The 26,699-nt window shown below is 34.6% G+C and overlaps 1 protein-coding gene across 1 annotated transcript; it reads right to left on the bottom strand.

Moving 5' to 3' along the window:
* Nucleotides 1-356: 356 nt before the first annotated feature.
* LOC144967901 (RUS family member 1-like) lies at nucleotides 357-26,664 on the bottom strand. Its single transcript, XM_078905655.1, has 15 exons — nucleotides 26,569-26,664; nucleotides 22,790-22,966; nucleotides 22,091-22,168; nucleotides 21,076-21,190; nucleotides 20,440-20,485; nucleotides 20,111-20,143; nucleotides 19,575-19,680; nucleotides 18,848-18,949; nucleotides 17,547-17,617; nucleotides 15,551-15,741; nucleotides 14,112-14,169; nucleotides 12,584-12,663; nucleotides 10,989-11,098; nucleotides 9,999-10,083; nucleotides 357-8,892 (listed from the first exon to the last, which is right to left on the bottom strand). Exons 2-15 carry the CDS (start codon nucleotides 22,937-22,939, stop codon nucleotides 8,723-8,725), a joined length of 1,395 nt encoding a protein of 464 aa, XP_078761781.1. The 5' UTR covers nucleotides 22,940-22,966; nucleotides 26,569-26,664; the 3' UTR covers nucleotides 357-8,722.
* Between the last annotated feature and the right edge of the window lie 35 nt (nucleotides 26,665-26,699).

Genomic DNA, 26,699 nt, shown 5'->3' with positions numbered 1-26,699 from the left:
AAAATACTAACGAAAGAGTGAAAATGGAGAGGCTTCGTATGGGAACAATACAGACAATGGACATTTCAGGTACAAACCCTTCATCAGCACCTTACTGGTGAAAGTCGTTCATAAATTTGCATAGTGATGGCATATTATTTTATTACATGGCCAAATAGAAATTAACTAAATGGGCATCCGTCAAAGCTTGGGACAGTTATATGGGGAGAGAAAATATTCTCTTTAAAAGAAAAAAGTCCTTTCAACCTCATCTAAAGTCAAATGTATCAATGTTTGTTTGTCATTGCATTTAATACATGTTGTAGTCTGATAAAGCAAACAAACAAAAATACAAACTCAAAAGAGATATTCTCTTATTTCATAATAAATAGGTTTATTTGCATCCAAAAATAATACTTTCTATCTAATAAAGTCAAATTTCCACTCGTACATATATTAAATATCAAACTGGCATGCACACAATCCTCAAAAATCGACATTTCAAATTATTACAAAATATAATTGAGAACCCAAATGGTGGAGATAAAATTATTTTAAAAATTAATGGCACAGATTTAATGTGGAAAGATAAACATAACAAACAGCATTTTTTTATTTGAAATCTCTACAACTTCAACTCAAAATGACAATATTTTATGTATTGCAATTGCAATACTCCGTCAGTTAAGTGCAAGTCAAGGAATATATGACAGAACAGTTAGAAAATTTTAGATTTTAAAATTGTTTTAAGTTACCTGTACAAATACCCAACTGAGATCATGTTTGAAACCACCTTAAAGATCCACCCAGACGCAGGCACATGATCACCACAGAATTGAAACAATATTAATAATCGCTTACACAATTCATTTCAAGAAAAGACCCTTTAAATAACCACCGATTTCATTGATACAACAAAAATGTGTTACTAAACAAAAAATAAAAATAATAATAACCTCGTCTCCCATAAAAACATGAATCTATTCCCTTTATGGCAGAAGATATCAGCCATAACCCAAAAAAAAGTATGAAGCAATTTTTTTTTTTAATGGTCTCATTCGAAAATATAAGAAAAGATAGTCACGATGAAGAGGACGTCAACAGTCATTTTTATCCCCATCAGTTCATTTTTCATACCCACATGATGAAATGGAAATCTGAACAAGCATTTCTCTTAGAAATCAGATTGAAACAAGGAAATGGAGGAAAACATTTCAGTCTTGCTTTTGTTTTCAAATAAATAATATCACTAACATTCAACAAAACCTTGGATACAACAAGAACTGGCTCACATTCCAGCTGACCTCGTATCAGAGGCCCCTTGTCCAGACAAAATTGTAATACATTGGGTCTCAGATTCAACCACAATGGCCTCGATGGCAGTTTTCATTTCCGCTAAATAAAAACAGAAAGGCAAAATAATTTTGTCGATAAACAGGAAAGTTAAGGTAAATTTTGTTCGAGATTTCTGTGTTAGCCTCCAATAGTGTTTGAGATTTTTGTGTTGCCAATACAAAGAAAATAGAGGGATTAAAATGGGGGATTTACATGTGTTCGAGATTGTCATACTGCACTGTATATATAAAACAAAAATAATACAATGCATAACACAGAGAGAGAGAGAGAGAGAGATGATATACAAAAAAAAAAAAATATCTCCCAAAAATTTTACTATACTGTTTCCCTCCCAGCCAGGGCCAGGACAAAACCAAGTAATCCCATCCCAAGACAAAGACAGAAAGCAAGTTGGAAAACAGATATAGGGAGATAGAAGACACAGAAAGTGCCTTTCTGTGTCTCCCTGCCCACTATGGGGGTCCCACCCAGGAATTTAGAATTTTTTTAAAAAATCACATTTGGAAGAACACCTTCAATTCAAGAAGGCTTCAACTATAATGCCAGTTTCTCCAAAAGAACACATTTATTTCAAAAACATTTGGATTGAGCTTAAAAATGAGGATTGATTTATTGAAACGAAATGGCGATGCTCATAGAAAAAAAAAAGAGGACAATAATTTGTATTCACAATTTGTTTGTTAATCATAATAAACAATATTTATCTAAATTTTCAGCGTTTTAAAAATCATTACTGTAATTTTGAAATGTGACACAAAATATTTTTTTTTGTTTGTTGCTTTAGGTCTCTTCCAACACAATTGAGGTTATATGAGAGACCGCTGAAACAAAAAAAACAAGCAATCTAACAAAAATAGTACAAATGTAAATCAAAATCATAACCTAAAGATATCATAAGCTAAATTATAAATAACCAAGAACAAACAGGCAGAAGATTTACAGAAAAAAAATATATCCCCTGTCAAAAATACAATCACAAACCAAAGAAGCAGAATAGGCTAGTAAAGAGAAGAAGAAACGACATCACTATCGGATCGTACACCCATGCGAACATCATAGGTATATATGATTCAAGGGTGATGCTCCCATCCAACCACCCGCTGACACAAAATATAGTTGGTTTTTTTTTTTTTCTCTTATTCTATGAAAAAGGCATGCCTTTGCAGTTTTTGCGCTAAACTGTCGCCTTTGACCAATCCTTATATAAAGCACATTAAACAAATTATGAATGAATTTCCCATCTCATACAATTTAATCAAAATGTCTTGGACTCAAATAAAATGTTGAACATTTCAATTTAATAATCATTTCTCTCTTTATCATCCAAATGAACCCAATGTACTTAAGTAGCATAGTAGTGGTAGTATCTGTCAACATCGTTTATGTTATTTGTCAACATGTGATACAATCATAGGCAGTGATCATATTAGGCTAAGTAGGTGATGTGGTAAGTACTATAAACACCCTCAGGCCTAACACAACCCTACTCCATCTAACTTAATTCTTTCTCTTTCATGATGTCAGTCTGTTACATTAAGTTGACTTTGAGCAGAATTCCCATGAAGCTCTTGACTTCATGAGATATTTGATAACAAAGCTAAAAAAGAGGGATTGAAAAAATGGTTCACTATTGACTTCCAGCGATGTGACTCCTCATGGAGAAACTTCACTTATCGTTGATGCAATGAAAGATACAATACTAATAACTTCTCACAATATATTGTAATAAAATACATACATGATACAACACAATTTTTTGAGTACAGTTGAGTCTTGTTTAGGATAAACTACCAGGAAAAAAGCGAGGATTATCTTACCAATTTTCAGTTAAAATTACCGTGGTTTAGGAACCTTACCAGTGATAAGGAGTGGTAGTTTGTATCTTTGCCTTCTTTCAACCACTGCAAATTTTACCCTTGAATTGGATGCAAGTGTCTAGATGGTGAGAATGATAGGGGTCGTAGTTGGCATATGGAGGTGGGTAAAGAAGATCACCGTGGTAGAGAACAATTTGTTTTAACCTGATTGAGATTGATTCATGTTTATTTAAACCAAACTGATTAGTTGTCAGATTTAACAGAGAAAAAATGGTACTGGATGAAAAGTTTATTTTTAAACAAAATTTTTGTCTTAAGCGAGTTTATCTTATCTGGGCTCCACTGTGCAAACTTGATCATGAAATACAATATTATAATGAGTAAGGCACTGAGAAGATTGAATTATAAATACATCAGTAGGCAAAAATCAGTCCTACATAAAAAAGTCATTTCAGTTATGTTCCCCTTCACTTTCAATTATAATTGCAATAAATAACATTGTGGAACTGAATATAAGCTTCAATTTAATTACGAAAACAAACATCCATTTTATCTGTATTCGTAATTAAATTGAAGCTTACATTCAATTCCACATTGTTATTTATTTCTTCGAGCCTCGTGCAGCAACATTTACATTTTTCAATTATAATTGCATACAATTAAACACGGAAAGATGTTTTTCATATTTTGCACCACTGTCCTGTTTTTTTAATGTTTTTAAGGGTTTTACAGCGCTTGCAACACATTTAGGTCATATCAGCGCCAGTAAAAAGGAAGAAAATGGGATAGTAAAAAGTTATAGAACTACAATTAAAGTACCCAAAAGAGAGTAAGACAAAGGGGAATTGGGACCAAATAACAGATGTAGATTCCAAGAGCATACCATCAATGTACTTAGTTTGAGATCACCAATAAGTCTCATCCGGACACAAGCACGGCCTCCACTAAGAGGAACACACTCAAATGCTGACATTATAAATTATAACAAATATAAAAATACATAACAGAGAGATGATTTACAAGGAAAAAAATATCATCTCCCAAAACAATAACTATGCATTTGACTGTTTCCCTCCCAGCTAGAACCCCGACCAGGGCCAGGACAAAACCAAGCAATCCCATTCTAAGACAAAGACAGAATGCAAGTTGGAAAACAGATATAGGGGGATAGAAGACACAATAAGTACCTCCCTGCCCACTATGGGAGGTAGGAACCCCACCCAGACCACTGACCTGGAACTATCCTCCACAACAATGGATGAAATAATCACCTTTGAACACTTCCAATATAAAACTAGAAGACACCTACTTTCAATACATTTTGATTCGTGATTTCTCCTCTAACTATAATTACAGAGCCATTACACAGCAGGTTTTGCTTCACACAATATTAAATATACATAACGATTATCATTAAATACAGATATGAAGCTCGGTTGGTAACTTTCAATTTATTTATAACCATTAGCATGACACACCATATTGCCTTTGACACAAGATTGGTATGGGAAAGAATAGCGGGTTCAAGTTCACTTATAACTTAATAAGTTCCTTTTATTCATCCCCAAGGAGAAATAATGTCCCCTTTAAGGTCTGTTCCACCGGAAGACAAGAACAACCCAGGTGTAAGCCACAGAGCAAAGTGAGCTAGGGTGAGGTGACGTCGCTCAAGGCCACACAGCGTGGCAGGAATCAAACTTGGTATCTTTTGGGTATGAAGCAAAGATCATACCGCTGTGGTATGCTGTCCTCTCTAACCTGAAACTATTGTTTTATTGCAACCAAGGCAACAGTAATATAGTAATGACTTGGGCTTGGTTATTAAAGCCCGAATCACATCACATTTACAACTCTTTCAGTCATGTCTACCATTTTTATCTGATAATTCTTGCATATTAAAGGCCTAAAGATAGCCCGTAAATTCACAATTTTGTCAAATACATCTCTTTGCATTGGTTTGACAGAGCTGTCCACATTTATAGCAAAACCTTAGAAAAGAGAATATACCCTTGATGTTATAAATCAAATTGTCAATAAATAGGAGGCCAACAAAATCAACAATGGCCACTTCATATACAACACCAGTTACTGTTAAATACTAAAGAACAAAGTAAGAATTAAATTTGAACCTACTTTGCTGACGGCTAAAGCAGCATGACTGATATGTAATAATAAATCTCAAATATTGTCCTTCTCCTTCAAAGCAAAAGGTTACAACAGCATTCATCCAATTGATTCCATTGTGTTCTTGCCTCCAAAACTGTTAACATATGTTTTTGTTTTTGTTTTTAAGGGTTTTACGGCGCTTGCAACACATTTAGGTTATATCAGCGCCAGTAAAAAGGAAGAAAATGCGATAGTAAAAAGTTCTAGAATTACAATTAAAGCACCCAAGAAAAAGTAAGACAAAGGGGAATTGAGAACAAATAGGGCTCAGATGTAGATTCCAAGAGCATACCACCAATGTACTTAGTTTGAAATCACCTACAAGTCTCATCCAGACACAAGCACAAAATCCAACAAAGAGGAACACACTCAAATGCTTACATTATACATTCAAAATAAAAATAATAATACATAACAGAGAGATGATTTACAAGGAAAAAAATATCATCTCCCAAAACAATAACTATGCATTTGACTGTTTCCCTCCCAGCTAGGATTCCGGCCAGTGCCAGGACAAAACCAAGTAATCTCATTCCGAGACAAAGACAGAAAGCATGTTGGATAACAGATAAAGGGGGATAGAAGACACAGTTTGTACCTCCCTGCCCGCTATGGGAAAACTGTTAACATAAAAAAAATAATAGTACTTGTTTTTGTTTTTGTTTTTAAGGGTTTTACGGCGCTTGCAACACATTAAGGTCATATCAGCGCCAGTAAAAAGGAAGAAAATGGGATAGTAAAAAGATTTAGAATTATAATTAAAGCACCCAAGAAAAGGTAAGACAAAGGGGAATTGGTTCAAATAGGAAACAGATGTAGATTCCAAAAGCACACCGTCGAAGTACTTAGTTTGAGATCACCTAAAAGTCTCATCCAGACACAAGCACAAGTCCCAACTTAGAGGAATACACTCAAATGCTTACCAATCCTATAATATAATACTATGTAAACTAAACATAATACAATGCATATCAGAGAGATGATTTACAAGGAAAAAAATATCATCTCCCAAAACTAATCATACATTTGACTGTTTCCCTCTCAGCCAAGGTATCCGGCAAGGGCCTGGATAAAACCAAGTAATCTCATTCCAAGACAAAGACAGAAAGCATGTTGGAAAACAGATATAGGGGATAGAAGACAGTATGTACCCCCCTGCCCACTATGGGAGGTCAGGAACCCCGCCCAGATAATAGTACTTCTTTAGATCATGAGGCCCATGGAACCAGAACTTATCTCAGTTTCTGCAGCGTTACCTGGACACTAACAATAGCTTGTTACCCTTCGGATGGAACTTTAGTATAACAGAGAGTACTTTCTGTTTGATTGAATTAGCCAAGTAATGAAAGAAAAGAAAATGAATGCTCCCTGATAAATCAATTGAGCTACTAGGACCAAAAATAAAACAAAACTAGTAAACAATACTTACAATTGAACCAAACTTTGGAATGCTAAATAATTATTCAACACATTTTTGAAAACAATTATAAACATCCAAAATATTTTTTCTTAAAATCACATGTGCAACCAAATCCATAAGTAAAAACAAAAAAGGAAAAATAAGTAAATAACAAAAATAAGTAAAATAAATTGGAAAATATTCCCTGAAATCAAATGGAAAAAAAAGAAAATGTGTAAAATAATTTTAAAATGTATTTAAATAGCACAGATTACAACTCTAAAAATACAAATTGTTTTGGTACAATAGCTGGTTAATTAAAATGGTTCACACACACAAAAAAAATGTTACGACCATTTTTAAAAATTAGCAAACATTGGACTAGGTCATCAATCTATTTTAGCTCTGGTCAATCGCAACATGGGCATGTTCAAATCAATTTACCCAGTATATTTAAAACTACTCTGGAACCAGAACCATTTACATTGTATTTCAACATAAATCAGAGGCCTTGGATCAACTGCTTCAAAGACAATCCAACAACCAGTTCTTAAAATCTGCAAGTCTTGATCCAAGGTCCAAATTTTTAAAAATAATACATATCCACAGTTTTCTAGGGTAAATTTTGACAGTTTCACTATTTCATTTCTCAATGCTTCATTTATTCTTCAAACAGGCCGAAAGAAAACAATACTCCGTAGAATCCATGATGGCCTATAACCAAGAACCAATTCGCTCCTGAAATCATGAATTGTGTCATCTTTATTACTCATCATGTCACTGATCATGCTAAATGTTTCTTGATTCTCCTCTCATCTTACAAGATGAGGAATGGATATTTCAAGTTTAGTAAATTGTAGTACCATGCAATGACACAAGCCTTGCCAGGCATGATTAATGACAACCTAAGGGGAATCTCCTTTACAGATGAATTAGGGAGAACTTCTACATAGCAGTACCAGCACAAACACTGATAGATAACAAGCACAGTGCAATCTAGATATATATAACAAACTCAGATCCAACAAAAACTATGATCCAGACATTGTTTTAAAAATTAACCATGTCATCCTGTACTCAATGAAGTCTAAAATGAGAAAGCTCAGATTCAACAAAATCGCCTAATCGGAAAAAAAATAAATTAATTGCATCACCAAACTTTTTTTTCGTTGCTGTTCGAAATTAATGTTGCATGTTGTTATTAGCAATAGTATGGACCTACTTCAAACTTATGTAATGCAATAAAAGATTTATTTCAATACTGGAGTAAAAAGTCATGAATTGTGAGTAGTTGTTATGATAACTTGCATTCAAAAATCCAGATCAGCCTTGTTTCTCCCTTAGGCCTCCCATTTTTTATCAATGTCTTGGGTAAAGTATATTGAGATTAAAACAATGTTGCTATCGACCAGAGCTAACATGACTACATAAAATAGTTATGGCATATGCGAAACATACTTTCAATAACATTTCTCATAAAATATAAAATTACTTATGCATTATATTTGTGCATCACATCAAACTTGTGGTATTAGTGTGGGAAAATCATCTAAGCTATCAAGCATTGAAAATCACGTTTTTAAAAAATGTTGTTAATGCTGTGCTATTTTATTTTAAATGTGAATATGTTCACAGGATTTAATTTTACCAGCTTCAGATGTCCGCCACTGAAAATGTTAAAATGATAAAATAACTGGGGAGTGGAAGACCTTTCCTCTCTCGAATTTCAAAATTGTTATTTCTAGTACTAGTACTAGGGATTATTTTATTCTTAGCCCAAGATTTCAAACTAGCCACTTAAACATATTAAAAAGTCGGATAACCAAATAAAAATTATGGGCCATTTTGTCATTATTATTTAGAGGAATATTTGTGTCAGTTTGGGACGGGTTTTGATTTTTTCACTACACCAATAGGATCACTGGGTTAACAGACTCGAGATCTTGCTTTTACAACGTAGCAGTCAGTACTGGTCAATCAAAGGAGTCCCCATAATCCTATCAGCTTACAAAGTTTTGTCTATCCCAAATTCAAAGTCCCAAGTGGCTCTCCATTCATCTGGTCCTAGAAGAGTCCGTTCTGTGATCCAATTCTTATCATGCAGTTCATGGATAAGGGTGGATATGGAGCTTTCCGCGTAATGCAATGATGAGGAGAGAACAGATGTCATCACAGCTGAAAAAAAATAAATCATACAGACATATGAGGCAATGGTTCACAAAGCTATGAAAAGTCAGCAAGACGACCAGATCCGACCAGTAAGATTCACTGTTATTTTCAAAACTTAGTGGTCCTTCAGCATATGGAGTTTATGTCAGTTTCCGTAGTATTACTATTAACGGCAGATACAATTGCTTGCTACCATTCAGATAAGATGCTAGCTAAACTATTTCTGTTCTTTTTACCAATTTTAACAGGCCCATCAACCCAATCATCGCTAGGAGTACAGATAAAAACTCAAGGTCCTTTTGCAAGTGAGATGAGTTGTATTAGCCAAACTATTTGGACCCATGAAAACATCAAATGTAGGATGACAACATCAGTCCTTTGCATTAAACAAACATCAAAGTTTGTCCTATTTAATCCAGGGTCTCTGATATGATGTGGTAGATTGACCAGTTTCTGTGTAGCCATTACTTTTACCAGATCTAAAGAGATCTTTCTACCCAAAACTCTGTCCATTTACTCAGGGAAAAGAGTGTGCTATCATTATGGACAATTGATGTACATTGGATAATGTAGGTCTTATTGGACAGGAATGGTAGTACAAGGGTCAGCCTCTCACATTATGAGTACAATGGAATCCTGATAAAGCCAACACCGCTGGACCAGAAAGTTTAGTTGACTTTAAGCAAGGGTGACTTTATCCATTATCTTTGGAACACATTTAGATAAAGAACAGAAAGGGGTGTTGACTTTAAGCATAAATGGACTTTTTGAATGTTGACTTTATGCAAATTCCACTGTATTGATAGCATTTTTGTTTTGACACAGTAGATGTAGAGTTGGACTGCAACAACATGCAACATTATGCATTTATTGCCATGTTAAAATTGTGAATAGCATTACAAGATCTTGAATACTGAAAGGAATGTACTGAGGATAGCCGAGTGTCTCAAACATTTTTATTGGCTGATTTTATTTCAAAGATAAAATATGATTACACAAATCAATGGGTTCAAGTGACTTGAGCAGTAAATAAAATGGAAAGAAAAACATGTTCCTTCATAAAAGTATTTTACAACAGTGATTTAGATATGAAGACAGATTGAGAAACTTACAGTCATCAATTGCACCAACGCTTTTGGATGAAGACAGACATTCTTTCATCAATTTACCTAAACCCTGTAACTCTGGCTTCAGTTCCTGCATGATAAAGGACATAATAAATAAAATAAATATTATTATTTATAAACAGTATTTCCACAGATTCATCATGCGCAATGCACTTCATGATTTTATACCCAAGCGGGCCATATGGAACAAAAGTTCCATTTCACTTTGACTTAGCAATCTTGCAATATTTTTCACTGCCTAGGGCCAGGTACTTCACACCTGAGTTGAGTGAGGTGATGCATATTAAAAAAGTGCTTTACCCGTGTTGGGGCCAATTTTTTGTCATCCGTCTGATCACTGACCATGCCTAACATCATTTTTTTTTGTTACAAGACAGGATAATGTAAGCGCTGAGCCAACTATGCCACAAATAAAAATAAAAATTTAGTCAAAGACGTATTGAAACTTTCATCGATAACTAAGACTTTAAACAAAGAAGCATTAGTCTTGAGGTTGTGAAGCCTGAAGTCTTGTTGAATGCAAGGTGTTGTAATAAGTTATTTGATAGCAAAATGACTTCAAAGCCTGAGAAAGAATTCAACTTTTATTTGAGGTCATTAAATTATGTAAATCCTTCAGAGTTATGAGACCCATGAACCCAGACTTTATCAAGACTTCTGCTGCATGGACAGCAATAATTACTTGCTATTATTTCCATACAAAGTATTTTCCAACAGATCTAATAAGTCCAGCTATCTAGTCACTGCTAGGTGGGCAGAGGAGTATAAAAAGAACTGATCTTCCCAGATTTGAGGCGAGTTCGTTTGCATGTGAATTAAACGATTTACTACCTTTTGTACTTATTCGGATTTCAAAGAGTTTCATCATTTGGAGTCGGGTAATAACTTGTCTCTAGAAAGGCACTGAAAGATGATGATGATGATGATGACTGTATTTCACCGTAAATCTTTAATGACGATGAGGTGATGACATACTTGGCCTTTAAGAGTCTTGTCCACGACATAGTTGATGAGTTCTGCATGGAAGCAGGCTTGAAGTTCGTCCATTGTGTCTGCATTTGTTGATAACACAATGTAGATGGATTCTGTTTAGTCAGAAAGAAAAGAAAAAATAAATAAATAGAAAACATTTAAATATCAACTAACTCCAACACTAAAAAAGAACATACCCTCATCTGACTACCATTTGACTACATCTTGTGTGGCTATGTGGTCTTGTGGTATGACACTCGCTTTCGGATCAGAAGGTCCTGTGTTCGAGCCTCACTCGGTGCATAGTTGAGTCCTTGGATAAGACTCTTTACTCACTTTCTCTCACCGTACTCAGGTGTAAAAGGAGTACCTGACTGTTAACAGTGTTGTCTCTGGAAAAAAATGCAATATCGCCTAACATTCGTCATGTCTCGTTCCACATGTTAAGTGTTGCTGTTGGCTTGTAAAGTGCTTTGAGCACTTTTAGTGGATATTGCGCTTTATAAAAGCTCTTTTTTTTTTCACCACGGTCTAATCAATTAAGAAGTTAAAACCAAGTCACCTTACTCCAGGATTAGGTCAGAGAGTCACATGAAAAGCAACAATCAATTTTGAGGGATACTTACTTGACTTTACTTTTCTGATCAGAAACTACTGGACAGTTGTCCTGTTTCAACAGACAACATAAGGACAAAGAGAAAAGACTCATTCAAAAGTGACCATCTATAATAAAATGTTATGTAAAAAGCACATAATTTCACTGTTCCATAATTCTAAAATTATTCTCCAAGCAGGCCAATTGGAATCAAATTAAGAAATTAAGGAGCAGGCACCAGTGTAAGATAAAGAACTGAACAAGTGGGTATGAAAGGTGCCAGACAAAGCAAGAAAGAGGACGACTGATTTTTTGGGATGTTTTTTTTCTTCTATTTTTCTTTCTTGCCTTGTCTGGTACATTTCATACAAACTCGTTCAGTCCTTTATCATTTGGAAACAACTTTACATTCCATTCAGTGTAAGCCGTTTGTTAAGCACCTTTACAATATCCATCACTGCGGTAACTAATTACTCATTCACACATCAGTTGTGTTTGGTAAAAAAAAAAAGGAAATTGTCATAGCCAAGGCACAACGCCGAGGTCAAAAGTTTTGCAGTTATTGACACCCATCTTGTCGTAGACTAATATTGCATGACTATATTACAAGGTAAAACATTGTGCCTTTCAACCATAACCATGGTGCGGCTATGTGGTCTTGTGGTATGACACTCGCTTTCAGATCGGAAGGTCCTGGGTTTGATCCTCGCTCTGCGAATAGTTGAGTCCTTGAAGAAGGCTCTTTACTCACATTCTCTCACCGTACTCAGTTGTAAAATGAGTACCTGGCCTTTAAGAGCGTTGTCTCTGTCTGAAAAAAAATTGTAATATCACCTAACAGATGTCATGTCCCATCCTAAATGTTAAATGTTGCTGTAGGTCAGGGACCCCTTGTAAAGTGCTTTGAGCATGTTTAGTGGATATTGCGCTATATAAAAGCTCAACCATAACCATAAACGTGCTTGAGCTAGATAAAAGACATAACAACTCTGTAATAACTTACTGTTCCTGAAGTCAGCAGCCAACAGATACCCCTCTACTCTCTTCCCATAGACTGACTTTAATACAGGCATGGTGATTCCACTGGAAAAGAACAGGATAATAAAATAAGAGCAATATGAATAATAATAATAATAATAATAATAATAATAATAATAATAATAATAATAATAATAATAATAATAATAATAATAATAATAATGGCCAGCACTTATATAGCACTTAATCTACACATAGACTCTAAGCACTGTACAAAAAAAAAACACATTCACACATACACACAAACACATATACTCAGAAAGTCCTTTTATAACAAAAACTTTAAAGCTATAAATATAAAAATTGATTCAAAAAATATATAGTTTTTTTTTTTTTTTTTAATTTAGATTAAAAAACAACTAAACTGCTTGATTCCCTCAGCTTTAGTGGAAAAGTTTTCCAAGTTTTGTATTTGTTTTTGGTACAAGTAGCCGAGAAGAATCTCAACATTCTTGTCTGTCTGTATTATGGAGTAATTCAGACAAATAGGCTGGGGCAGATTCACGAAGCAGCTATAAACAAACAAGGACTGCAGCTTTGAATTTAATTCTATTAGCTACCGTTAGCCAATGCAGCTTTTTCAAAAGGGAGAGGATACTTTCTATAATATAATACAGTACAACCTAACTAATCCACCAACCTCACTTATTTTCCCCGGAACAGAATATTCTACCTATATAAAACCATCTAAAAACCCTTTTATATTCAACACATTCACATTGGCGAGCACAAACAATTTTTTAAAAACACCTGTGGCAAAGGTGAGGAAATATAAGTGATTAAACAAACAAAAATGATCGCAACCATGGTCCATGATAAGCCAAACTACTGCTCCCCTCTTCCACCACTCTCCTCCCCAATTAAAAAAAAATAAATAAATAAATAAACTGCAAATGCGGGAAAATATGCAAATTCCCTATCCCTGATTTATTTTAAAGTAAATTTCCATTTCATGGAAAACATAACAGTATCTTTTTGTATAAATAAATAACAATGTTAAATTGAATGTAAGCTTCAATTTAATATGCAAAAACAGATGAAATGGAAGTTTCAGGTTTATTCATCTTAACAAAGCCACTACCACATTATCTCATTCGTCTGTAGTGTTCCAATCATCCTGTTTTGTTTATAAAGGGGAAACCTGAAACGTCCAGTTTATCTGTGTTCATATATTAAATTGAAGCTTACATTCAATTTCACATTGTTATTTATTTCCTCGAGCCTCGAGCAGCAACATTTACATCTTTTTGTATAAACACATCTACAAAATCTGTCGCTGTTTATAGTCAGAAAGTCATTCACACCACAGTGAAATTGAATAAAATGTGTCAAGTGCAAAACCCAAGAAATACTATGTCGTGGCTTGTGTGTCTGATTTTCCATCCAACCAGTTTCCATCTTCCACAATACTGATATTTTACCAAAAGACAAGACACTTTACAGAACCAGTGATTTAATAACACAATTTCAATCTCTAAATGTTTATGAGTTACCTTTTCACAATGTTATTCATGGACACTCCAAGTTTGATGTCCATCGGTCGTCGTGTAGCTATAACAATAATAAAAAAAAAGTATATAGATATATATGATTACACACAGAAATAAATAGCAAAAATAATAATATTTTTGACAAGTCCAAACAAGCTCAGGCAGATTTGATTGGATACATGAATTAAATAAAGCTGGTAAAAAAAAAGAACACTCTGTGATGAACTATCATTTAAAAACTTACTTACTTTGTCAAGAATTGACTAATATCTATAGACTTTTGTGCTTTATGCTAGTATTCATGAAATTGTCTGCTAGAGACTGGTATTTATATTAATTCTCTGCAACAGATTAATTCAATTAAGTAGAAGGTAGTAGGCGATTGTTAATTATGTTTCTCATTACAGAAAACCAAAATTAATCATGTTTTCAAACAGATTTACCACACTATATCAAAATATAGTAAAACTCACTTGTAATTAACACACCTGAAACAAATTGACAGAAACAACCAATGCAAGGCTATGTGTCATTCAAAAAGACATATCTTTTAAATAAAATCTTAATGCGTGAAGTGAACAAGGGATTACAAGCAAGACAGTTTTATGCCCATCAGTGTCTCTTTACTGTTAATGACCGATATAAGAAACAGCTTGCATAAGGCAGGTCCCGAGACAACACAGCAAGCACATCCTTCATTCCTCTGGCCAAGAAATAGGACTATTTCTGCATGGTGTAGAATGGTCTTGAACTTAATGTTGTTTCATACTCAGTGTGACATATGACATTGGTTTGTAGGTAAAGTGAGAGACATTGGGAATGAAGAATGCAAGGCCAGAGTGAGATAAATAAATATGTTTTTGTTTTTGTTTTTAAGGGTTTTACCGCACTTACGACACATTTAGGTCTTTTCAGCACCAGTAAAAAGGAAGAAATGAGATGGTAAAAAAAATATTGATTTACAATAAAAAGTAGACAAAAATAGTAAGACAAAGGGAATGGTACAAATAGGAAACGGATGTAGATTCCAAGAGTATACTTTCATTGGGCATTATTTGAGATCACCTACAAGTCTAATCCAGACACAGGTACAGGATCCCACTTAACACACACATTCAAATGCTTACATTATACATTCAAAACAACAAATATAACAATGCACCACAGAGAGATGATTTACAAAGAAAAAAATATCATATCTCAAAACTAGAAATATACATTTGACTATCCCTCTCAACCAAGGACTTCGACAAGGAAAGGATAAAACCAAATCTAATTCCAAGACAAAGACAAAAAGCAAGTTAGAAACAAGATATAGGGGGATAGAAGACACAGTAAGTGACCTCCCTGATGGAGGTCAGGAACCCCAGCCAGAATTTGAGTGGTTGACTGAAATGAAGACAGTCCCAGATTGTTCTTTATATCAGTGCTACTGTACTTACGGAAAACAACAGGTTCAAGGAGGTTAACAGTCTTCACAGGGAGGACATCTCTATTGCTTGAATCTAGAAAGTGTTTGACTATGATGTGAAAGCGTGCCTGGTTTAGAGTTTCCATACATACAGCCCGAACAGCACGATAGTTTGCATAGACATGGAGTGAGGTAAATACAATGAACAATGGCCATACAATGCTGAAAAAAAATAATGAAACAAACTCAGACATAAAGAATTTAATGAAAAAATTAACAAAAGCAAATCAAAACGAGAGTTTGAATTTAATGTCCTTTTCAAAACATTGTAGGCCATTTCAAAGATAATAATTCCATGTGTGAAGTGGAAAAGTACAAGACGCCTTAAGTACAAGGCGTCATAAAGTGGCTTTATGGAACAGAGACATTAAAACTGCATGGCTACAAAATACAAAACCCCAGTAGGGATTTGAACTTTGAACTTCTTACCCCAAGATAAATGGCTTACCACTACCCTATTGGCTGCCAAAATTTATCGAGGTAAAAATCTGAAAAGCAATATAAACACAGAGAAATACAAAACAGAGAGAAAAATATCAGGACAATCAGCTTTGGAAAAATCAGTCTCTTGTACTTTTCTATCTGCTTTGACTTTTTGAACATGCAAAAATAGACCAAAGGACAAAAATATGGATTAATAAATAAACACAACACAGATATGACACGTCAATTGACTAGTCAAATCATGTCACTTTCCCAAACTCATTTATAATACAATAAGCAGGTCCTTATTTTATGGTAGGTACTAACAACAACAAAATCCCAATTATTTGAGAGAGTACACACATTTCTGATTCCAGGTTTGACTTAGATGTAAACATTAAAATGAAAAGAAGAGAACAATTCCTACCTATTTGAAGGATGTGCGCTTGTATATAGTGAAGCAAGAGTGGTGTAAATCCAGTATTGCTTAGAAAAGGAGTAAGACTAAACTGCAGTGCGGCAACACCCTTTTACTCATCATTTGTAGAAATGTTTCTGTTTTCCCATATGACCACTCCTGTAAAGACTGATTGCCTAAATAAGCTCAGAAGATGCCAGCAAAGCATCATCTTTCAACTAAGAACACAACACATACCGCTCAACAACCATTTAAGCAAAATTACAAAAGACACATCCCCTTCCTGCCCCCTATGTCAACACCCCAATGAAACAGTAACACCACTTGCTTGAATGTCAACCTCTTGAAGACCTGAGATGCACATTCCTCCCACCAAATCCAAGCATCAGTAACACACTTTATAGTCACCTGGAACAACTACAAAAGACATCTAACTTCTACGTCATGGCACAAGACCGAAGGGCTAGAGCTCAGGTGGTCGCTGGTTCGGATAAGTAAGTAAGTAAGTAAGTAAGTAGAAATGTTTCAGTTATAGAACACCTTACCAGCTGATATTAGGCTCATGAGTAATATTGAGATCTTTTAATTCAAATTAGTCATTGATACATGAGACCATTTGTCTCAATACGGTAAAAAAAAAAAAAAATTCCCTTTATTCATCCTGTAGTGGAAATTTTTCTCTAGGGTCTATTCCAAAAGAAGACTGGAATAACCCAGGCATCAGCCGCAGTGCAGCGCTGCAAATTGAGCTAGGGCAAGGTGACTTGCTCAAAGCCACACAGAGCAGCTGCGGGTGATCGAACTCGGTACCTTTTGGGTATGAAGAAAAAGACTGTACCACGCTATCCCCGAAATAGTTGATATAAAGTCAAGAGTTAGCAAGATGTCAAAAAGTGAATGTAAAAGTTTTAAAAGATTTTGAAATTTGAAATTTTAGTTTCTTATTCTCAAGAAAAACATCTTCTCTGTCCTTTAAAAAAAAATAAATAAATAAATGTAACCCAAGTCTAATATATTTGCCAATAAATTCGATTTTCCAAATCCAAATCACCCTGACATAACACTGTTTTGAGGCTATGGGTTACATATGTGAATAACAAGAATAAAAGGCTTTGAAATTACTCACAATTCGTGATCTGAAATAAGAGGCACCAGAATAAGGCTGCAAATCAATGCTGTCAAGTTTACAAGAGTTTCCTGTAAGCAAATCAATAACAAAAATTGACGAAGTTGTCCTCATTTTATATTATAAACTGATGACAGTTAAAATGCTCATTGTCGTCTATTTTGTTTTGTTTCTTTTTAAATAAAAAGTCTTAATAGATCATCTACAATTGTAACATTTAAATTTTTTAACGCTCTTGAGTTTACTATAGATGAAAAGCAAACAAATTTGTTTGAATTTCCATTCAAATGAACTCGAGAGACTTAAAATTGTAACATTTAATTTTCATAAAAGTCTCATGTCACCTATGTACTTGTATAGCGCCATTGTACATGTTAGATGGAGATTGGCGCTCTATAAATGTTATTATTATTTATTATTTATAAAAGCAATCTTGTTTAATACTCTGCAAGTCCTCGACATAAGGCAATGTGGTATTTATTTTAGGCAAACCTACTATAAGGAGTATGATGACTATGATGATGACTATAAGTAAAATCTGTTTGCTTTACTTATGACCACCATGTAAATCCCTATAAAATTTTCAATGGATCTAGAGACAGAATGTCATTTTTGAGTTGAATGAATGACAAGAAAGGCCATTTGAATTTGAGCCATATGGATATTTCAAAGAGTTATGGAGATGAAGGCATGCTTATAAGTTATCAGTTTTCCTGATGTGAATATAAGCAAATAACCAAGAAGTTGAAAAGACAGACACCAAAATGGCAGATTAGCTTCTATATATCGCTTGTTACAAAGTACAAAGTCGCTTATGAATTATAGTGATGGCTTTAGTGCAAGATTTTAGAAATTAAATTTGAAATAAAAATTACAATATTAAAGTGATCATATGGTGACCAGTTTCTTCCTGTACAAAACGGGGTCTTTTCATTTCAATTTATTTTTACAACATGTAAAGTTCATGAAACATATTATGAGAAAGAAAGGGTTGAAAAAATTGATAACCACAGGAAAGTTCGGAAGGAAAAAGAGCACCTGGATGGCAATGACAAAAGATGTTGGACAGTTTGACAAAATGGTTGGGAACAGACAGGAACAACAACACAGTGCAGAAGATGCAGGAAAGAGTCGAGTGGAGAGCCTTGATCACCAATGCAGTGAAGCACAGCATCATCATCATCATCATCATCATCATGAGTGAAAACAATCTGAAGCAGGCATCTACTTAGAAATGTTGGTGGCATAATATAAATACAACATTGTTATAGATCGCATAAAATTTGATATAAATCTCCAACCTGACTGCCATCCTTGGCTGATACATCTGCCATGTTGTTTCTTCTAGCTTGATGTACAGTGAGAGCTGCTCTTGTACAACCACCTGCTACTCCTACCATGCACTAGAAAAGAAAATATATATAAATATAAATTTATTAAAACAAAACAAATAAAAGCTTTCATACAGCATTTCGACTATTCATAAACCAAAATTGCATCATATTAAAAACAAAAAAACAACAACAAAAAACTATGAATCAAACTTCATGTTGCTTCAAAGTCTAGTGTTACACTGGTTGAATTGATTTTCATCCATTTTCAAAAACAAAACTGTCCAAATTTTGAAATGTTTATTATTTAGGTGTGCGTTTTAAAAAACCCATTTGAATTAGATGGCATCCCTCATATATATCTTTTATTTTACAAATGAATCAAATCAGTATCCTTGTAGGATTTTATGTGGGCTTTTGAAGTTTGCTAAAATTGTGTATTGAAGATATGAAATAGGAAATATATTGCCATTTTTATACTTAACTGACAATCTTATAAATCAGTCACACCATTTGGAAAAGACTAAGTTCGTTCTCTTAGTCTTTTGTAGATGTATATGAATTACTACCAATCAGGACGTGAAATACTTGAATTATTGAGCCTCAAAAATTTCGCATTCAAAAAAGAATTAATCGCTTTCTTAAACTAAAGGCTACAAGCTTGTATTTGGTATCAAAATTTAAGCAAATGACTTACACCAAAAACACTTGAAATACACATGATAAGGGTGAATAACGACTGGAAATATGGGCCAATAATCCTAATAAAGATGGAAATATCATTGAGGATGTCAGCAAACAATCTGTAAATAGAACCCAAAGATATTTTTTAGAATGCATTTAAAATTTAAAAGACTGCTTTTGACAGACATATTTCATAATAAAAAATAATAAAAATCTACGAATCTATGATTAAAGAAAAGGAACCAAATATATAAGGTAGAGTTTACTCTGTTACAAGACTAAAATTTGTGCTTCTTTGACATACACACTGTTTTTTTTAAACATCTTATTATTTTTTTTAAAACATAGTAATCAACTAATTTGACCTACAAAAGTTATTTATCACTTTTTTACTTTTAACAAAATTCATTATTAGATTTTCAAACTCCACCTACAATTCAGTTGTCCTTATTTCTCATAAAAGAGTAGTACTTTTAATTAAGGTAGATTAAATTATTATATATATGAATTCAACATTGAATGGACAGGTTCATTATGTATACTACGCACCTCCATCGTTTTGCATCATGGTCTAAACCTGTCCTGGAAATGAGATGGGAAAGAAAAAAAGATTATAAAATGTTTGGATCTTTCTTTCAAAAAGTTGCAAATTCTTATAGATAGATTGATATGTTTAATGTTTCTTCTAATTTAACTTTACTTAAATTGAATGCTTGATATTTGTAAGAGGAGTAAAAATTTGTTCATTACAAGAATGGAATAGAAACAAAGAAAAATAAGTAAGAAAATTGAGCTTATTGTGGTTATACATTCATTTTCAAAGTGCATCTTTTACTTCCGTGGTTTGAGTCTGACACCAGAAATAAGTAAGCACTTACCCCTTAGCCCAAGCAAACAAGATGCGTCCAATCATACCAGCACCATCTAAAACATAAAATCATACAAAAAAGTAATCATATGGTAATTAGATAAAAGTGATTGAATGCTGGAAAGATCTGCAAAGAATTAGGGCAACTCGCTTGGGATAGGCAGGAATGGAGAAGCTCTGTTAATTGTCTATACACACCTTGGGTTAATGATTGACTGAAAAAGAACATAATGATGACTGACCATCTTAATATACTCATCAGATGATTGCTCTTCTAAAAAAAAGTCCTACATTTGATCATATGAAATGGAAAACTTGGACAGCAGGCACTGATATACGATAAAACTAAAAAGAGAAAAGAAAAATTATCCCCAAAATATAAATTTTCTCCGATAAGCTTTTATTGCGCATGGTAATCGCAAGGACAAGTAAATAAGAAAAGTATGCGGGAAGATCCAAGTAATTTGCTTTATTATGGTTTCTTGTCTTGAACTGCAAGGTATTGGAACCATCCTTCCATTTTTATACAAAAGGTCACCTTCATTATTCAAGATCTCTCAAAAAGAAAAAAAACAAACGAAAATTCCAATATTAACTGTTAGTTTGAAAAACCTAAGCAATTTGATGTTCAAGACCTCATCCATACCTTTCAACAACCAAGTCATGGTAGCAGCCACCACTGTAGCATTTTCATTTCCAACCCCAACACCTTCTAAGACAGCTTTCGATGCTAATGTTCCAGTGATGCTACTAGCAAAAGCCTGAAAGTACAAAGTAAAGAATATATTTCAATGCATTCATATAAAAAAAAAACAAAACAAAAAAACACCAATATGTCTCTTTGAGATGTTTGTATGTGCAATGTAAGATAAATTTAGAGCAATTGGGTCCTGATCCATCCCGATTTAGTTGAGTTAAACAGAAACCAGCCTATCACAAAGTGAATTCCATAACATCTAATTTAGATCAAGCTATCAGGTCAAAGCTGAGTAGACAGAACGATCAGACTATAAGCAGCTCTACATGGATTCCACCCATGTCTGTTTGAATACAAGTCAAGTGCTCTATCAATTGAACTGCTGGGCTATCCCCCCCCCCCCCCCCCCCCCCTTTCTGGTGTTCCATAACCGTAACCAAACCATGTTTGGAAAGAAATGAGTAAAACTGGTCTAAAATGTTGTAAAGTGGAATCTTTTTACCATCAATATCCAAATATTTTCACAACTTTGAAAAAACAAATTAATGTGTTCGCTCTCTCCAATCAATGACAAGGAGGAAATTTTTCATTGATTAACTGAAAAATTGCCAAAGCATTTCTACAAGATAAGAAGGAACTAATGCAGATCAACACCCTGCAATATGTACAGCTCAAACTCTTTTCATTTTTATAAAAGACAAGAAAAATAGTAAAAACCACTTGGTTACCACTGTGTCTATGCTATTGTTAATGTAATCATATTTTTACACCACTCAATCTTGTTTTCTACCCAATAATAAGCAAGGAAGACTGGCTTTGTGAGCGTGATGAACCCGTTTAAAAAAGATATATTTTAATCTGTCTCTTTAGTTGAATATTGCTACGTTTTACATGATAGTTGGGTTTCATGTCTTATAACAAAACCGGTCAAAATTGAGCATGATCAGTGACTGAGTTGGTGTACCTGTATAGTGTCCCATATCTGATAAGCCATATAGTCTTGACTGACACTTTCTGGATACCCTTGGGGTAGAAATGCATTCTGAAATAAATAACAAAGAAATCTCCATTCAGTGAAAGGTGCTCTGGAATGAGATAAAGAATGGATGTATTGCATTTATACTAATGACTTTTTTCTCTCCTAATTTATAAATTCAAAATAACAATTATCATGATGTTTAAGCTGTAAAATCAAAATTAATGCGAAGACGGTTCTGAATCTGAATGTTACTCGAAGTCAACTCAATTCTGAGTATTTGTATTCCAGTTTTTAATGTTGGAGTGGTATAGAAATAAAGCTGAAACATTTCCCATTCAGATGATACCAACTGTTTAACGAATAGATATTTTATATCCAAAATGATTGTATAGATAGTTTAATCTAGGGCTTTGACCATTTTGTCCATTTTGATAGTGCTTGACAATAAAAGTAATTAAATGGATATTTTGATGATGCCATTTCAATGCATAAAAAACAAACAAGAACCATCTCTTGGATAAGGGAAGATAAGCACACATTTTCATGACGCCATGCCCTTATCCTATTTAACTGAAATGTTTAAATATATTTCCAACTGAACTTTTAGAGTTAAGGAACAGTTCAGCAGTTAAAACTGAATCTTATAAATCATTGATAGGAGAGAATTTTTTAAAAAATACTTGCCTTCATCATTTTTGTGACAGATGTTTGCTTTGACGATTTTCTGATCATTTCAATGGTTTTATCATCTGAGACAAAGTCCCTTTTCTCAGAAGATCCGTATTGTTCTTGACACACCAGGTTGGTGTGTCTTTCTTTATCTAGGAGGCCCATGTCTACTGCTACAAAGGGCCCTTGATCCTGAAATGCCAATTCAATATAAAATAGAAAATAAAGCCATAAAATGAATGGAGGAAAATTGGTAATGTTGTTACAATAAATATAATCAAAATACAATGAAGTTGCCTTGACAGATTGTCCGATTTAATTAAATTTGAATAAGATTTGTTGTTGTATCCAAGGGCAAATTTCAGAGCAATAAGCCTTTTGAGCCATACTTAGTTCAACAATGAATAGTGAGATAGGAAACAACATTGATAATTAATGATACCGATTGAGAAAAAAATGATTAGACAAATGAAGAGGCACTGAGTTGACTGATACTGATATGAGTATGAATATGAGACAGAGCCCGATCTGCAGAAAAATGAAACGAAAAGATCATTGTAAAGATGGCATTGCATGCAGTCGGAAAATATAGTAGTAGTAGTAGTAGCATATGGCTACATCTCCACACTGGAAGTCTCCAGCCAGTCTTTAAATTCGTCACCGCAGTTGAGGACAGCCTCGAAACCTCTCGGCAATCTCGTCACCAAGCAGTGTAGGATTATGTGGTCTGCCATCTCTGGCATTCCCTGACAGTGGGAACAGTTGGCTGACTCCCTCAGACCCTATCGATGCATATTTGCAGTAGTCCTACCGTGGCCTGTCAGTAGTCGTTTTGATGCGACCCACTGGTTTCAATTACTGCAGCCTGACATAAGATTTGTTGAGTCCTTGATTACACCACCTCCCTTGGGCATGGTATTTGTCAAATATTCCCTCCAGGCTTCCCCAATATCGACGTTTTTTTAGTTTTAGAGGTAGAAGGGCTTTCTGAATTTGAGTTGTGATGTTCTGGGACTGGGAGCTTCATTTATGATGGTTTTTAAAGGGGTAATTAGGGTGAGGTCTTTCAGTTTGTGGGCTAATTTTTGGGTTGCTTCTTCTCCCCTGAGTTCTCGTGGTGCAATTGCAATAACAGTTGGGAGTCAAGTAGTTGTGTTGATTTGAGGCATCCTGTTATTATGCGTATGGATTCTCTCTGAGTTTGATGTCGAGAATTTTCTTGTGGGAGCTTCTTGTCCAAACATGGGCACAGTATTCTCAGCAGACGCTATTGCAGAGTGCTAATGCTGATGTTCGTTCTTAGAACTTGTTCTGTTGCTCCCCAGGTGGTCCCCGCTAATTTTCTAAGCAGAAAGTTTCTTTTTGCAATTTTGTTTGCTGTTCCTTAAATATGTGTGTGTTTTTTTGTAGTTAAGCTGTCTGTCGAGGGTGACACCTAGGTTTTTGGGATTTCTGTCCGCTGGCAGGATATTTCCATCAACTAAAATGTTACAGATTTTGGTGGCCTGTCTATTGTTCAAATGAAATTTAGTGGACACAGATTGTGTGGTGTTCATCTTCAATTACCATTGGCCGAAACATTCTTTTAACTTTGATGTTTCCTCACTGAGTATCTTTTCTATTTCTTCCCAGATTGATTGGCCAATACCCAGTCATCTGCATAGCCCAGTTGAAGTGATTGGCTGGCAGGAATGTCATTGATGTATATTCGAACAGTGTTGGTGCAATGACTGATCCTTGTGGTACACTGTTCTTTATCTTTCTTGTTTTGCTTTCACCCCTCCAAGAATAGCATGGAATTGTCTAGGTCCGATCATGTTTGAGAGGAGTTTGATAGTTTTCTTGCACGGGATTATTCTGGCCAATTTCAACATTAATCCTCCAGTCCAGACCTATTGTAAGCCGCATAGAGGTCAATTAAGACAGCACCAGTCTTCAGTTTATTTTTAAATCCCGGTTCTATAATGGATGTATGTGTCAAAACTTGCTCAGTTGTTCACATTTTGTGGTCTAAAACGTGCCTGCTGCACTGTTATCCATTTGTCTATATAAGGGGATTCTTATAAGTAGGACTCTTTCTCTAGTAATATGTACAGGCAGTATAGTAGCGATATTGGTCTGTTGCTGGATTGTTCTGTAGTTGGTTTGCCTGTTTTGAGGATGGCAATATTCTTTGCATGTTTCCGTAGTTGTGGATATATACCCTTGTTCAAAACAAGTCCATGATGTGTAAAGGCGTTTGCCAACCAGTCAATTGCTTGGTGGGTGAGCATCTCTGAATAGATTACATCTACCGCAGCTTTCCCATTTTCTTCAGCCCTTCTTTCATTTCATTTGGTAAAACTGGCATTGAGAGGAACAGGAATAGGCCTTGAGCAACACGCTTGCCTTGAGCCTTGAAGAGGTTGTGATTTTTAAATGAAAGAGCTTGAATTCGTTTGAGTTTGAGACAGCGGAAAAGGTCAATGAAAGCCATTCAATAGATAGTATGCAGATGACGTCACTCAGGCCTTTGTTATTGTTTTTGCCATCCGCGTTTGTGAGTTGTTCTCACTAAACTGTATGAACCAGACTATAAAAGTTCATGGTTACACAGAGTTTGCGTGTTGGTCCGTTATACTTCCGGATGGCAATGTTGTGAACTCCTTGGCCAAGCGCATTCTAGATATCTATAACCGTCTCTCTCTCTCTCTCTCTCTCTCTCTCTCTCTCTCTCTCTATATATATATATATATATATATATAATATATATATATATATATATATATATATATATATTATTCTCTAATCTCTCTTTCTTTCCCATTTTGATGCAATTTGCTCTCGAACAAAGTTGGTTTAGCTTCTGATAATGTGAATGTGGCCCGACAATCAGCATATTAATGTGGCCGTTCTTAGTTCTTAGGGAGCGTTCACATATTACGTCATCAGCTAGGGGGGGAGGGGGGGTCTACCAAATGTTGACATGTGTTGACATGGGGGAGGGGGGGGGGGGTCAGACCCAAGATGATGTCATCAAAACATAGGCAAATTAAGCCTATTTCAAAGTTTGTTCCTTTCAAAACAGCTAAAGATAAATTGCTATGATGAGTATTGCCCATCTCTCAAGAAACAAGATGGGAAAGGGGTATCACTTCTCAAAAGGCGAACTTGCCCTAAATGTTCATTGTATCACTCCTCGACCACAGCAATGAAAGACCATTCACGAAAATGCGGCATACAAGAAGAACAGCAAATGGGAGAAAATGATGACGATGAAGATGAAATTGATGATACTATTTATAGTACATTGCCAGAGGCCCAAGGCAGAAACATTTTTGAATCAATTAATTTTATGTTTGGAAATTGAAACAGAAATTCATTCCACTAAAAGACTAATATGTTATAAAATAATTTGCCTCCTATACTATTTTAAATTACACTTTCTGAATTTTTTTAAATAGCACCTGCACCAAGTAGCCTAATTTAAATAATGTTTGTTAGATTTTATCTTTGCAAATTTAAATTTTATGTCCCCATTGTATCGTAAAACATAAATTATAAACAGTTTCTGAAATTAATAAAATGTCTGAATGTGTTTTATCAAACGTTGATAATCAATGTTTATGGTTTGAAAAACGAATAATAAATATTGTGAAATTAAAATTATCTTTTAGTTTTTATTAAATTAGATGACGTCATCATCTGTTGGGGGGGGGGTCAGGTCAATGATGACAAGTGATGATTTGGGGGAGGGGGGGGGGGGTCTAAAAAGGGCAAATTTTTGATGACGTAATATGTGAACGCTCCCTTACCAGATTTTAGCGTCTGCTGTGTCTTTGATTTTATTGCGGTTTCGGTTTCGTATTTCGCCAGGACACGAGAGATTCTCTGGGGCAACTTTTTACAAGAATGATGATCCTATTTCCTTTCTAGAAGAGTTCTC

The sequence above is a fragment of the Berghia stephanieae genome, chromosome 3 (assembly GCF_034508935.2).
Source record: "Berghia stephanieae isolate SIO BIC M18660-M18661 chromosome 3, UCSD_Bste_1.3, whole genome shotgun sequence".
Classification (NCBI taxonomy): Eukaryota; Metazoa; Mollusca; class Gastropoda; order Nudibranchia; family Aeolidiidae; genus Berghia; species Berghia stephanieae.
Note: the sequence above shows the minus strand (reverse complement) of the source record. Positions and strands in the feature narration are given on the sequence as shown.